We start from the raw sequence: 13,873 nt of genomic DNA on the forward strand, positions 1-13,873 counted from the left end.
GTGTGTCATTACTTCCTGCTTCCCCTGGACATTTTGTGGGAGTTCAGTCTCTCCCAGTGAAAACTATGCCTCTCCTGAGGCCACCATCCTACCACACTGGGAGCAGCTTTCTTTTTTTTTTTAATAAAGTATGGATATCTTTTTAAAAATTATTTATTTATTTATTTTTGGCTGCATTGGGTCTTTGTTGCTGCGCACGGGCTTTCTCTAGTTGCGGCGAGCAGGGGCTACTCGTCGTTGTGGTGCGCGGGCTTCTCACTGCGGTGGCTTCTCTTGTTACGGAGCACGGGCTCTAGGTGAGCAGGCTCAGTAGTTGTGGCGCACGGGCTTAGATGCTCTGCGGCATGTGGGATCTTCCCGGACCGGGGCTCGAACCCATGTCCCCTGCCTTGGCAGGCAGATTCTTAACCTCTGTGCCAGCAGGGAAGTCCCAAGGGGGCAGCTTTCTTAAGTGGCTTTATCCTTCCAAAGAAAGTAATGTAGTTCGTCTCTTCCTCAGGCCATATCTCCCACACTTGGGCATGGCATCAAGTGTCTGAGGAGGGAGAAAGGGTCAGGGCCCCTCCTTATTAAGGGTGCATTTTGCCATTTAGTTTAATTCTGAGGTCTTACAGGGCTGTAGCTTATAGGATGTTGGCAAAGAAAGACTTGACTCTTTGGAAGCCAACTAATTTAGAATAATTTCTCGCGAACTGAGCTGTCATCTACCTTTGCATCATCTAAGGAGGAAGAGTTTGCTGAGTAAATATTTGATGTGCACCCTGATTAGAGAGAGAAAGCAAACTGTTTTCAAGCCCTTTGGAAGGACCTACTTGCTCCAAACCATGCTCTAAATAAAAGCTGGTCTTAGCTCCCCCTCAAGGTTGGCGTCTGCATGGAATCACTCACTTCCTTAGCCCTCACTCAAGGCTTGGTGCCCTTGTGTGCATTGTGTTCCAGGAGGTGGCCAGGTGGAAGTAAAGTCTGAGAAGCTGGACTTCAAGGAGAGGGTCCAGTCCAAGATCGGGTCCCTGGATAATATCACCCACGTCCCTGGCGGAGGGCATAAAAAGGTAAAGGGGCAGGGCGGGGAGGAGGCTGTAACAGAGTCAGGCGGACAAGGCTGGTCCAGTCTCCCACGGCAGGAGAGCTGAGGGTCCTGTATTGCCTGGCTTGACGTGGATTCTCAGCTACCACCAGGCCTGTGGGGCTCCACCTGGGCTGCCCTTTGATGTCCCCTGGGAGCTTTAACACACTTGATGCCAGGCCCCACCCTGGAGATCCTGACTAATTGGTCTCAGGTGCCATCTGGGCACCTGGAGTGGAGCTTTTAAAGCCCCCAGGTGACTCTTTAGTGCAGTTAAAGATGAGAGCCACTGCCCTAGGCCCTGTGGTGGGCAAGCATCCCCAAAAGGAAGTAGTCATCACCAAAGCCAGCCCCAGTCACCAAGAGCCAGTCACGGGAATGTAACCTAACTTTCTAAATGGGTCACTAGGCAGTTAGAGCAAAACAGTGATGCTGGAATCCAGATTTCAGCAAAGCCTCTGTAAGTGTCCACGGGGAGGCTGCTAGACCAAGGACCTCAGCGTTCCCTGCAGTTTCTAGAGGCCCTGGGTCTGGCTCTGGGTGTCTGTGTGCAGTGGGGGCCGGGGGACACCAGTGTCTCCCTCTGGGCCCATTGCAGAATGCCGTCTTGTGGCTGCACTTTTTCTCTTCTGCATAAATACAGCGAAGTGCCCTCTGGGGTTTCCTGCCCACGCCTGCCCTGAAGTTCTGCAAGTGGCTCACTTTCCAGTCTTCAGTGCCTCCCAGCAGCTGACTGAGGAGTGGTGAAGGGAGAAGGGATGTCCTAGAACGGGTGTGGCAACTGAGACCCAACACAGCAGTGAGCAGCGGTGCAGCCCAAGGGGGCCCCGCTGGTCAGAAGTGGCAGCCGGGCCTCGCTTGGAGGCCGCCAGGGTCCCCACGGCAGTCACCACCCCTCCCCCCATCCCGCTCACCACCACCTCCTCCTCTGGTTCTGAACAGACACACCCCACCTTTGCGGTGAAAGCCCGACAGCATAGTTTTGGAGAAGCCTTTGCTGGCGTGTTCTTAAATCACAGGTTGCAAACTGAGACCTCGGGGCCGACCTGACCCGTGATGGAGGCGCCCAAAGGCGGGGGGAGGACGGGGTCCTGGCTCCCCACAGGGCTCCCTGACCATCAGGCTTCCACATACTGGGCTTCTCCAGGTGCAGGAATACTTCTCAGTGTCGCCTGGGTCTCCATTAAAAGTGAGACCCAGGGAAATGAGAAGGTTTTCTGCAAAAGGCCAGCTTGTTTCCATCGCTGCCCCCAGCCTGTTTAATGCAGGGCCTCCCTGCCCCGGGGAGCTTTAAAGAGACCACGTCCCACCCCCAGAGAGTCTGACTGAATATATTGTATATGGAATGAGTCTGGGTAGGCCTGGGCGTTGGTGATTCCCAGTTGAAGGAAGGCCTCTACCCCCGACTCTGGAAGCTTCTGTGTCCTGGGGAAAGCTCTGGGCTTGACTCTGCTTGGAGGCGTGACCCAGGCAAGATCTGCAAGCCATCTCAGCGTCAGGTTCCCCTTCAGCAAAGCGGATGGAAACATTCCCGTCCCAGGGTGGAGGCAATGTTCAGGAGGATGCCTGGAGCTTTGTAGTCATCAAAGAACATGAGTTAGAGCCAAATCCGAGTCAAAACTTCTCCTGTTTTAACTCATCTCTGATGCCTCGGAAAGGGTGGGCCCTGCCCTGCCCACTGCCCAGGAGACACTGACCTGGTCCCAGAGGGTCCTCTTGTGTTCAGTCCCCTATTTCCCTCTGTGATGAGCAAAACTGCTGACAAGCAGTGGAGCATAGGACCCCCGCCACCTGAGTTCCTTTTAATTTGGGGGATTTGGGGACATTCCCAGGATGCTGTCCCATTTTTCTTAAGAACATAAGTGTTCTTATCAAAGCTTATGTCAAAATGGCCTTTCAGTTGTAGTAATAAGGAAGAGTCCTTTTTTCAAAGTAGTAACCCAACGTGAACAAAACAAGCATATGGCTTAAATGGGAGCCTGGTTTTTCTCTACACTCAAATGCCCCTGCAATAGGCCCTCTTTACCTGGGGTCCAGGGACCCCTGAAATTGTAGGAAGAAGTTGTCATGTGTGTATGAGAGCAGACACGCGTGTGTACACATTTTCCTGGTCTCACCAGATGCTCAAGGAGGTCTTAGGACCCAAAAAAGGCTGAGAATTACTGTGTTCACCACTTCAGGACTCATCAGGAGAGAATTATTATGTACTACTGGCATCTCCAGCTAATGCTTTCTGCTTCTGAGCTTCCCAGGTATCCTTTGGAGCTGAGACCTCTGGGTCAAGGATGCTCTACTTTATTTTTTGTTTATTTTTAAATTGAAGTATAGTTGATTTACAATGTCGTGTTAGTTTCAGGTATACCATACAATGATTCAGTTATACATACATACATATATATATATTGTTTCTCAGATTCTTTTCTCTTATAGGTTATTGCAAAATATTGAGTATAGTTCCCTGTGCTATACAATAGGTCCTTGATGGTTATCTATTTTATATATAGTAGTTTGTACATGTTATTCCCAACCTCCTACTTTATCCTCCCCTCCCCTTTCCCCTTTGGTAACCATAAGTTTGTTATCTATGTCTGTGAGTCTCTGTTTTTGAAATAAGTTCATTTGTATGCTTTTCTTTAATTTAATTTTTTAAATTGAAGTATAGTTGATTTACAGCATTGTGCCAATCTCTGCTGTATAGCAGAGTGACTCGGTTATACACATATAGACATTCTTTTTTTATATTCTTTTCCATTATGGTTTATCACAGAATACTGAGTATAGTTCCCTGTGCTATACAGTAGGACCTTGTTGTTGATCCAGCCTATATATAATAGTTTACATCTGCTAATCCCAAACTCCCTGTACTTCCCTCCCCGACCCCCCTCCCCCTTGGCAACCACAAGTCTGTTTTCTATGTCTGTGAGTCTGTTTCTGTTTTGTAGATAGGTTCATGTGTGCCATATTCTAGATTCCACTTATCACACATAAGTGATATCATATGGTATTTGTCTTTTTCTGACTGACTTCACTTAGTATGTATAATCTCCAGTTGCATCCATGTTGCTGCGCAATGGCATTATTTTGTTTTTTATGGCTGAGTAGTATTCCATTGTATATATGTACCACATCCTTTTTATCCATTCATCTGTCGATGGACATTTAGGTTGTTTCCACGTCTTGGCTGTTGTGAATAGTGCGGCTGTGAACATAGGGGTGCATGTATCTTTTTGAATTACAGTTTTGTCTGGGTATGTGCCCAGGAGTGGGATTGCTGGATCATATGGCAACTCTGTTTTACTTGTAGACTTTCTGATGATGGCTGTTCTGACTGGAGTGAGTGTTACCTCATGTGGTTTCGACTTGCATTTCTCTAATAATCAGCGTGAGCATTTTTTCATGTGCCTGTTGGCCATCTGTACGTCGTCTTTGGAGAAATGTCTATTTACGTCTTCTGCCTATTTTTTTAAAAATTTATTTATTTATTATTTTTAGCTGTGTTGGGTCTTTGTTTCTGTGCGAGGGCTTTCTCTAGTTGCGGTGAGTGGGGGCCACTCTTCATCGCGGTGCACGGGCCTCTGTCGCGGCCTCTCTTGTTGCGGAGCACAGGCTCCAACGCGCAGGCTCAGTAGCTGTGGCACATGGGCCCAGTTGCTCCGCGGCATGTGGGATCTTCCCAGACCAGGGCTCGAACCCGTGCCCCCTGCATTGGCAGGCAGATTCTTAACCACTACGCCACCAGGGAAGCCCGTCTTCTGCCTATTTTTTATTGGGTTGTTTTTCTGACGGAGTTGTATGAGCTGTTTGCATGTTTTGGAACGATGCCCTACTTTCAAAAGGGCTTTGTTGCATCGTGTTTTCTAGTATACCTGCCAGTGCTGCCCGCAGCTGCTGCCACCTCCAGCATCCTCATCAGTCACTGGCAAAGGGGAGGCATGTGTGTGGCTCACAGCTGGACGGCAGGGGCTCTGGCCCCATCCCTGAATCTCCTCCAGCCTCTCCTTCCACACTTTCATTTGCAATTTGGCAATGTGTGTACGTCAAAATAAAATGTGCACGCCTTTTGACCTACTAGCAATTCCACTTCTGGGATACACTTAGAGTGCACGTGTGAAATGATATGCTTACAAGGTTATTCAAACACAGCATTGTCTGTGAGAGCAAAAGACTGGAACAACCTAAATATCCACCCACAGGGGCGTGGATACATTTTGGTCCATCTGCTGCGACGGGAAACCACACAGCCCTCAGCGAGCAGTGAGGGAGCTGTGTACTGATGACAATGCAAGGTATTAAGTCTAAACACCAAAGTGCAAAGCATGTGGATATCGTTGCCTTATGTATGATATTTTTTTTTCTCTACTCACACATACACATGTTTGCATGTGTGGCCTATCTCTGGAAGGGTACACAAGAAACTCACAGTGGTCGCTGCCTCTGGAGAGGGGGCCTGGGAGGCTGGCTGGCAGGTGACCAGGACCCTGCAGAAGCTTAGCCGTTGGGAAACGATGAAACTGTGGTCCCCACCACGCCTCCCTCCCACCCAAGGCCAGCAGTTGGCGGGGCCTCTCCGCCTCACCCTGCCCTCTCCTCTCTTGCAGATCGAAACCCACAAGCTGACCTTCCGTGAGAACGCCAAAGCCAAGACCGACCACGGGGCGGAGATTGTGTACAAGTCGCCCGTGGTGTCGGGGGACACGTCCCCACGGCACCTCAGCAACGTCTCCTCCACCGGCAGCATCGACATGGTGGACTCACCGCAGCTGGCCACGCTCGCCGACGAGGTGTCCGCCTCCCTGGCCAAGCAGGGTTTGTGATCAGGCCCCCGGGGCGGTCAATAATCGTGGAGAGAAGAGAGTGAGAGAGTGTGGAAAAAAAAAGAATAATGATCTGGCCCTTCGCCCTCTGCCCTCCCCCAGCTGCTCCTCACAGATCGGTTAATCGGTTAATCACGTAACCTGCTTGTCGCTCACCCCTGGCTCCGGACTTCCAAATCGGTCACTGGAACGGAGAGCCAAGGTCATCTTTCCAAATTGACGGGCGGGCCAATCATAATAAAATATTTTTAAAAACCTTTAAAAAGATGGCCCTACCCAGAATTTCCTTGGGCAGTTACTTTCGATTCTTTTTTTTTCCCCCCTCTGAGTGCAAGAGGGAGGAGGAGAGGCTCTGAAAGCTGCTTCTGGGGACTCTCAAGGGCCTGGGGGGCGCCCCATCCTGGGGGTGTCACAGAGGCAGCAGCGGCAACAAGGGACTCGACACTTGGTGCGCTGGTGGAACCACAGGCGTAGGGCCACCTTTGGAGCAGGACGGGGTGCGGGGGCGGGGGGGCTGGGCAGGGGGGAGGGCGAGGTGAGAGGGGGTGTGTGGGGCGTGAGGATGCCGGAGGAGGAGCTCAGGGAGGAGATGCTGAGGACGGCCCGGAGGCGCAGCAGGCAGGGCACAGCCTCTGCCGCCCACAGCGAACTCCGAACTCGGACCAAGTGGCCTCCGGTTCTTGGTGGCCTGGGGTCTGCTGCGGGTCGGCGTGCCACCCTCTGGAGGGAGAAGGGCTTACACCACGAAGGGCAGGGGGCGGGAGGAGAAGGAAGGTTGTGGGAGTGGCATCCGAGCGCTGGCCTCTTTCTCCCTCCCCGCAGGGTGGGGGTCCTGAGCTGAGGGGCTTCCCTCTGCCCCGCGGAAACCCTGTTTTATTGAGTTCTGAAGGTTGGAACTGCAGCCACGATTTTGGCACCTCACAGACCTGGGACTTTAGGGCTAACCGGTTCTTTGTAAGGACTTGTGCCTCTTGGGGGACATCCGCCTGTTCCCAAGCCTGGGCCTCTGGCATCTCTGGAGTGTACGGGGACCTGGGAGGAGGCTCCTGAACCTCTCATCCCTCCCACGGCCACCACAGCCACCTGTCTGCCCCACCATGCCTGTGTCTGCCGTGCGGAGCCCAGTCACTGCCTGTACCCCTCATTACGTCACGCTGTCCCGAGTTCCCAGCCTCACCCCACCCCCCTTCTCAGTAACGGACATTGTTTAGATGGGGAGGCACCGCCTCTAAACCAAGGGGGAAAGTCAAGGAGGGCAAAGTCCGGACACGGCGGGGGACCTCAGTCTCTCAGTCTAAGTTGTACTCATCCAGCTGGCATGTCCCTCACAATGAACCTGATGACCTTACTCGGTTCCCTGCCCCTGCCCCCATCCCAGATGGGAGCCAGGGTGGGGTTCGCAGTGACCCTGGACGTTTATGCCGTGTTTACTTGGAGAGCCTTTTCTCCCAGAAGGCCTGGTTCCCTTCCTGTGCCGAGCTGGCAGCAGGTTGGCCATCCTGGATGCCAGAGATGGCACGGGGGCGGGCAGGCAAGGCCCCCAGGGCAGGACCACGCTCCCTCCGTTCCTACGTCTGCCCCAGCTTGTGACTGCCAGCCTCTCAGAGAGCCCAGCCGCTGCTCAACCCCAAGTGCATATAATCAGCCCTCCACACCCCAAAAAGGGAAACATGCCCCCTCGGAAATGGTTCTTCCCCCAGTCTCAGCTGGAAGCAATGCTGTCTTGTCCTCCTGGAGCAGCTGAACATATACATAGATGTCGCCCCTCCCTCCCCATCTGCACCCTGTCGCGTTGTAGTCGGATTTGTCTGTTTATGCTTGGATTCACCAGAGTGACTATGATAGTGAAAAGAAAAAAAAAAAAAAAAAAAAAAAAGGACGCATGTATCTTGAAATGCTTGTAAAGAGATTTCTAACCCACCCCCCCCATGGGAGTCCTAGATGTCTCTCACCCCCCCAGCTGGGACTTGGATCCAGAAGGCCAGTGTGACTCTCTTCTATGGGGCCTCCCAATTTTTGAAAGACTTTCATCAACATCTGGGACCCAACAGAGACCAGATGCTGACATCTGAGAACCCTCAGCTGCAAAGAAGGCCTGAAGCACAGGAGGAGGACAGAAGCTATGGTACCCCCTCCCCGCCCCCGGGGCTCCCTTCTGTCAGGCAGGGGGCAGTGTGTCTTGTGGTGAAGACGGCCCTGGAGAAGCCCCACAGCAGCCCTGAGAGAGGATCGTACAACTCCCTGCGTCACGAGTGCTCACTGGGGAAAGGTCTGCAGCCCGCCCCTCAGCCCGGGGTCCCGCTCCAAGCTCTCCTGCAGGAAGGCTGGCCCAGGCCTCCCCACCCGGGGCCTGATGGCCACAGCAGGGGTTGGGATGCACTGCCTGCCCTGGACCAGCCCCAGGGGCCTGAGCCGCCTGACAAGGGTGACAGGTCAGGAGACACCATTTCCAAATCCTTGGCCAGAGCCCCTGCTGACCTTGCATGAAACCCATCTCCTGCCATGGGGAAAGGGAAGCAGCCTTTGTAGAAATCTGCTGTTTGAAGAAAATCAGCAACCTCGGCCTGGTTCTGCCACTTCTGATTTGGGTACAGTTAAAGGCAACCCTATGGGGCTGGGATGGAGTCCAGGGCCAGACGCTTCATCTGCAGCCAGAGGATCATCTGGGCCCAAAACTTCCTGCAGTGAGGCTCTCCTCTGTCCTCTGAGTCCCAGTTGGTCTTGGAAGGGTTCTGAGGAAGAAAGAGGAAACTTGGTGTGAAGATCTGGTGGCCGTTAGAGATGCAGCCCCTCATTACTGCCACCGATTCTGGCTGCATTTCCTGAACCTCTCCCTGCAGTTTCTGCGCCCCGCTCTTCAGTACCTTATTCCGAGGGCCTTACTCAGCGGGCACCTCGTGTTGCGTGGGCTGTTGGGAGCAGCCTAAAGATCGTGGTTTAGGGTCATCAGGTCAGTGCTGGCAGGGAGCCTGCAGAGCGCAACGCTGGCTTGGAACCGTCAACGAGGACAAACCCCCCCCTTCCCAGGGCTGGGCACTCCCCCACTGCCGTTTCTTCTAGGGTTGGTGTCCCTCGGGTGGGCTAGATAGGATACACTATCCACCTGGTCGCTTCAAGCTCTGCATTCACTTTATCAAAGGTTCCATTTAAACTGACTTCAGTGGTGAGACTGTATCCTGTTTGCAACTGCTTGTTGGGCTCCTGGTGGGGCGGTGGGGGGAGAGGAGCCTGTAGGAGAGTTACCACTGGGCAAAGGGGAGTCTTGGAGAGCAGGAGTCCAAGGCCTGGTAACACTTTTCCTGATTTCAACCACGTGTGCTAGAGGTCCCTTGGGATTTCACCTTCTCACAGACAGGTGCCACAGGCTGCCAGCTAGTTCCCATCTCCTTCCCGGCCAGGTGCAGGCAGTGAGGCTTGTGGAGGAATCCGGAGATATGGTTGCTGTGACCTGCTGCCCTTTTGTGGGGTTCCCAAGCCCGCAATCATGCCTCCCAAACACGCTGGCATCCTTTCCTTTAAGCTGCTGGCACCTCCACGTCACCTTTCCCACCAGCTCCGGACACACAGCCTGTACTTCTAGTAGCTGCTAAGATTTCGTCACCCTTTAATCTCTGTCCTCCAAGGAAAGCAGAGGCAGGGATGAGGGCAGAGACGGAGGTCATCAGCTTGTCCTATCTACAGATCTGTGGCTTCAAGAGACTTCTGGTTTCTCTTCAGCTTTGAAAAGGGTTACCCTGGGCACTGACCCAGAGTCTCACCTCCTAATGGACTTAGCCTCGTGAATTTGCAGTGTTGGGCAGGACAATTTCTGGCACTTGCAAGTCCCATGATTTCTTCGTTAATTTTGAGGGTGGGGGGAGGGACATGAAACCATCTTAGCTTAGCTTCCTGTCTGTGAATGTCCATATGGTGTATTGTGTTTTAACAAATGATTTACACTGTTGCTGTAAAAGTGAATTTGGAAAATAAAGTTATTACTCTGATTAAATAAGGTCTCCATGTATGGATTCAAAGGACCAGAAAATGATGTATGATTTGCAAGTCCTTTCCCAGCCTTAGAGAACTTAGCTCACAGGAAATGACAATATTGTTAAAACCTGGACATCAGGATTTACCAGCTGGGTCTGGGGCCCTGAAGGTGAAAGCGCTCTCAGACTTCAGGTGATTCTCTCATTCTGGTGCTGGCAAACCATTCTGGTCCACCTCAAAGGGCAATACCCTTGTGGTTGAGCTCACAAGGCTGCACTCAGTTTGTAAGACCCAGCCCACTGTATTCAAACCTGAGAAGGCTGGGGTGGCTCTATGAAATCTTTTTACCCCTGGAAATTAGCCTAGGGGCCTGGGGCTGAGGCAGAACACTAGGCCAATCAGCTGAATGAATGGCTAGATTCCTTCCAGGATTACAGAGCTGCTTTCCTCTCTCCTTTGAGACTTACTATAGATTGGAGAGTGTTTGCTAGATCAAGATAGGGATACCAGGTAGCCCTTGGCAATGCTACAAAGGAAAACAGAGCAGAACCCATATTATTGTTCCTTAATAATCAGGTCAAGGTTGTAACACTCAGGCCTTTGATTTTTCATACAGTTTCAAAATACTACTTTTCTCAGCTTTTCCTGATGTGCTTTAGCCACTGCAGACAGAAGCTTAAGTAGAGCAGGTCTTAACTGCAACTATAGAAGCAGCAACAGGGCAGCCAAAGAGAAATGCTACCTCAGAACTCGTAGGTTTCATAGTCAGGAGAGGCAGCTGTATTGGCTGTGTCAACTTGACTGCTACGGAAAAAAAAAAGGGAAAAAAGGAAGTAAAGAGAGAAGCAGGCCTGCCCACTTATTCATCTTGTACAAAGAAAATCAAGCATAGCCTCCTGAGAAGAAAGCTGCTGAGAACCAGCTCAGGTTCCATGCAAAGTATACACATGTCTGCAGTGACCTCAACCCCAGAAAAGATTGATGCTGGAAAGTGAAATCTCCATTAAAGAGCAAGTTAGAATAGATAAAAAAAGTCACAGTGCTGGCCGGCCTCACTAGAGGAAGGAACATTAAGAGCAGTGGATCAATTATATCCAACAACAAAAGACGATTTATGAAGACCCCCTTCCTCTTGGCGTCTCTTACCCCCGCCCCGCTAAGAACCACATTCTCTCTCTGGTGGCCATCAGAGGACCCTGCCCGGTGCCCAGAAGACAGTGGAGACTCCCCAAGGTTCACAGCCAGTCAGAGGACCCAGAGAACTGCTCCTCAGCCACCACCAGTACCATATCCAATAACAAGAAAGGCCTGGCATACAACATTCTGTAACTTTTTTTTATTATTTTTTTCAATTTTTCCTTCCTTTTTTTTAAGCACTAGTCTGTGCTTTGCGAACAGAATCAAGACATTAACAAAGATCAGCTTCTCTGAAGAAAAGCATTTCTATAGAACAAAGACAGCTACATGTTTCGCTGCCAATACACAGCTCAAAGCAGGAAAAGAAAATATTTACAAAATACAAGGTTTTTTTTGTTCTTTTTTCTTTTTTCTTTTTTTTTTTTTTACAATGCTAAAAGGGTTATTCAGAATTTTCAACCTTATAAATAGAAGAAGCACTTTATGCATAGGGATATGGTGCATTATTGTTTTTTAAAGAAACAATGACAAACCCTTTAACTTGCAAACAGAATCAAAAAAAAAAATCACTAATGTTGAAAATTGTGAAAAAACCCCAACCATTAAGCAGTTTGTCTACTATTTTTATACGATTACAAAATGGCAAAAAAAAAAAAAAAAAAAAAAAGTCCTTATTGTCCCCCTTTTTGGTGATGTGATCATAGATGAGACAGGCACAAGGTTAACCCAGGGGGGTGATAGGGCGTGATGGGAACCACAGCTAGGACCAGACAGTGTTCCACAGGCAAGGGAGCTCGGAAGAGGAAGGAGCTGACAGACACTGACAGGGAACTGGACTGGGGTGGGGAAATACGACCAAATGACTCAGTGAAAACAGAATTATACAGGAGAGATGGCTGCTCATTTCCAAGACCCCCTAGAGTCTGCAGGGGAGTGGGAAGAGAGGTTAAGTAGTCCTAACCCTACCTCCATAGACCAGGTTAGGTGGGAAAAAGGTTCCAAGTGGAAGGACTGTGCGCGGGGGTGTGTAGATGGTGTGGGAGAGCAGATGAGAGGACATGAAGGGGCAGGATGGGGACCTGAGCAGCCACAGCCAGGTTACCGTAGTGAAGGAGTCAAAACAGGGATGACCAAATGCAGAGGAAACCCAGAATAGGTCTCCAAGACCTGGGTGACAAGGGGAAGCCATTCTGTCAGCTGAGAGCTGGGTGAGAACAGCTGGCAGTTAGTTCGGGCCAAGAGGCTCTGGTGGAGGTGCTCCAGCCCAGACGACCAACGGGACCGAGCCGGGAGGGCCGGAGCTGAGCCAAGCAACAGAGGGGACGGGGTGCGAGCCCAGAGCGCACTGCTCCCTCCCACCCTAACCTCAGGGGGCGATGCTGAGCTGGAGGTTCCTTTCCCTCTGCCCGCCTGACTGTCCCACGCTGCCCACGGGGGCGCGAGAGAGGGGTGATCATCCAACATCGCTAAGTCCAGTGATTCAACAGTGCAGAGGATGTGCCAGGACCAGGCCAGCAGGGTCTTATCCTGAACTGTTTGCCAACTGGAGGAAGTGCTCAGGTGTGTGACGATAAAACATGGAAACCAAAACATAAAACAAAAATCAAAACAAGAAAAAAAATATCAAAGTAGAATCTAAATTCCTTAAATTCACTAAAAACTGTGAAAATTTTCGGCATATGATGTTTGAATATCAAACGCAGAGATCTCTGAAGCTTTAATGCCAATCGTGAGTCTGTCTAGATTCTCCTATCCCACTCATCTGTGAGCTGGGCGCTGCGCTGTGACTGCCGCCGCCAGATGCCGACTCTTGAGGGGAATGACGGGAGGCGAGGTGGGTGCCGCCTCTGCCTCCCGGCCAGTCTTGCTGCCTGAGGTGCGCCGAGTGCAGCGGGACGCCCGTTCCTGTGCATCCAGTTGGTCCTCACTCTCTGCCTGGGGACTGTACGCCAGGGGGAAGGTTCGCCGCTCCCATGGCTGGACAGACTGTGGGCAGACAAGATGCCTTGGTGAGGACCCAGTCCCAGCCCGCCTCCTTCCCCAGACGTGTGGACGGGGGGCCATGGCCAGTCTCTCTGGAGTTCGTGGGCTGGCCCAGAGAAAATTATCAGCGTGGGCAACCTTTTAACGATGGCCAGTTCCATGGTACCTTCAGAAAGTCAACTTCAAGTTCAGTCCCCTGTCCCCTTCAAATTGGGGCGGAGGGGGGATCCATAAAATGAAGATCCATCTTGAGCAGGTGCTGTCCCCCAACAATCCCATCCGCCACCCCACTAATCCCACGGAAAGGCAGCATTCCTCACCTGTTCGTCGAGCCCCAGCTCTGGTGTGGAGCAACGGGTGTCTTCGCTGGCCAGGTGTCGGAGAGTGTCCCGAGCCACGGGAGTGAGGGGGGCTGAGTGCAGTTCTGGGCTAATGGGGCTCCTGGGGGACTGCCCGTGGGAGAACTCGGACAAAGAGTGGCTACTGCTGACATCAGGCGAGGCGGGTTGAGGGGTGGAGGGGTTGGCACTGCCCAGCTGGGGCGTTGTCCGGCCGTCTGATGACCTGTAAGACCTGTATACCAAGAAGCGCAAATCTGAGTGCCTGGGTAATAGGGAATTTCTTATGTGTTTGTTTTTTGGGTTGGGGAGGAGGCATGAAAAAAGCTTCCCAACCAGAGGAGCTGAGGCAGACTGACACCAGCAGTTCTCTCCGAGGAACCACAGACCCCTCACTTTCTACCACTGCTGTGCACACGGGCAGGCACACAACACGGCATCTAAGAGCTGTGTACGCCTGTCATCCCAAGAAAAGGCCACGGCCAAACAACGCTGGGGGTAATCCCTGGCTCAGTGCCCAGTGGATTCACAGGGGAAGGGGAATTAGCCCAGACTTTGAAAACTGC

General features: G+C 51.7%; 2 protein-coding genes across 12 annotated transcripts in view; one reads left to right on the forward strand and one right to left on the reverse strand.

The window, feature by feature from the left end:
- The window catches only part of MAPT (microtubule associated protein tau), a 108,024-nt gene extending 101,652 nt beyond the window's left edge, over positions 1-6,372 (forward strand). For all 8 annotated transcript variants that reach the window (XM_061174614.1, XM_061174607.1, XM_061174608.1 and 5 more), the window contains 2 exons: positions 940-1,052; positions 5,665-6,372. In XM_061174614.1, coding sequence (XP_061030597.1) covers positions 940-1,052; positions 5,665-5,880 — 329 coding nt within the window. In that variant the 3' untranslated portion in view covers positions 5,881-6,372. The remainder of the gene's footprint in view (positions 1-939; positions 1,053-5,664) is intronic.
- A 4,798-nt stretch (positions 6,373-11,170) lies between these two features.
- The window catches only part of KANSL1 (KAT8 regulatory NSL complex subunit 1), a 183,444-nt gene continuing 180,741 nt past the window's right edge, over positions 11,171-13,873 (reverse strand). For all 4 annotated transcript variants that reach the window (XM_061175455.1, XM_061175456.1, XM_061175457.1 and 1 more), the window contains 2 exons: positions 13,290-13,542; positions 11,171-12,972 (listed from right to left, as the gene is read on the reverse strand). In XM_061175455.1, coding sequence (XP_061031438.1) covers positions 12,745-12,972; positions 13,290-13,542 — 481 coding nt within the window. In that variant the 3' untranslated portion in view covers positions 11,171-12,744. The remainder of the gene's footprint in view (positions 12,973-13,289; positions 13,543-13,873) is intronic.

This window comes from Eubalaena glacialis, chromosome 19 (assembly GCF_028564815.1).
Source record: "Eubalaena glacialis isolate mEubGla1 chromosome 19, mEubGla1.1.hap2.+ XY, whole genome shotgun sequence".
Lineage (NCBI taxonomy): Eukaryota > Metazoa > Chordata > Mammalia > Artiodactyla > Balaenidae > Eubalaena > Eubalaena glacialis.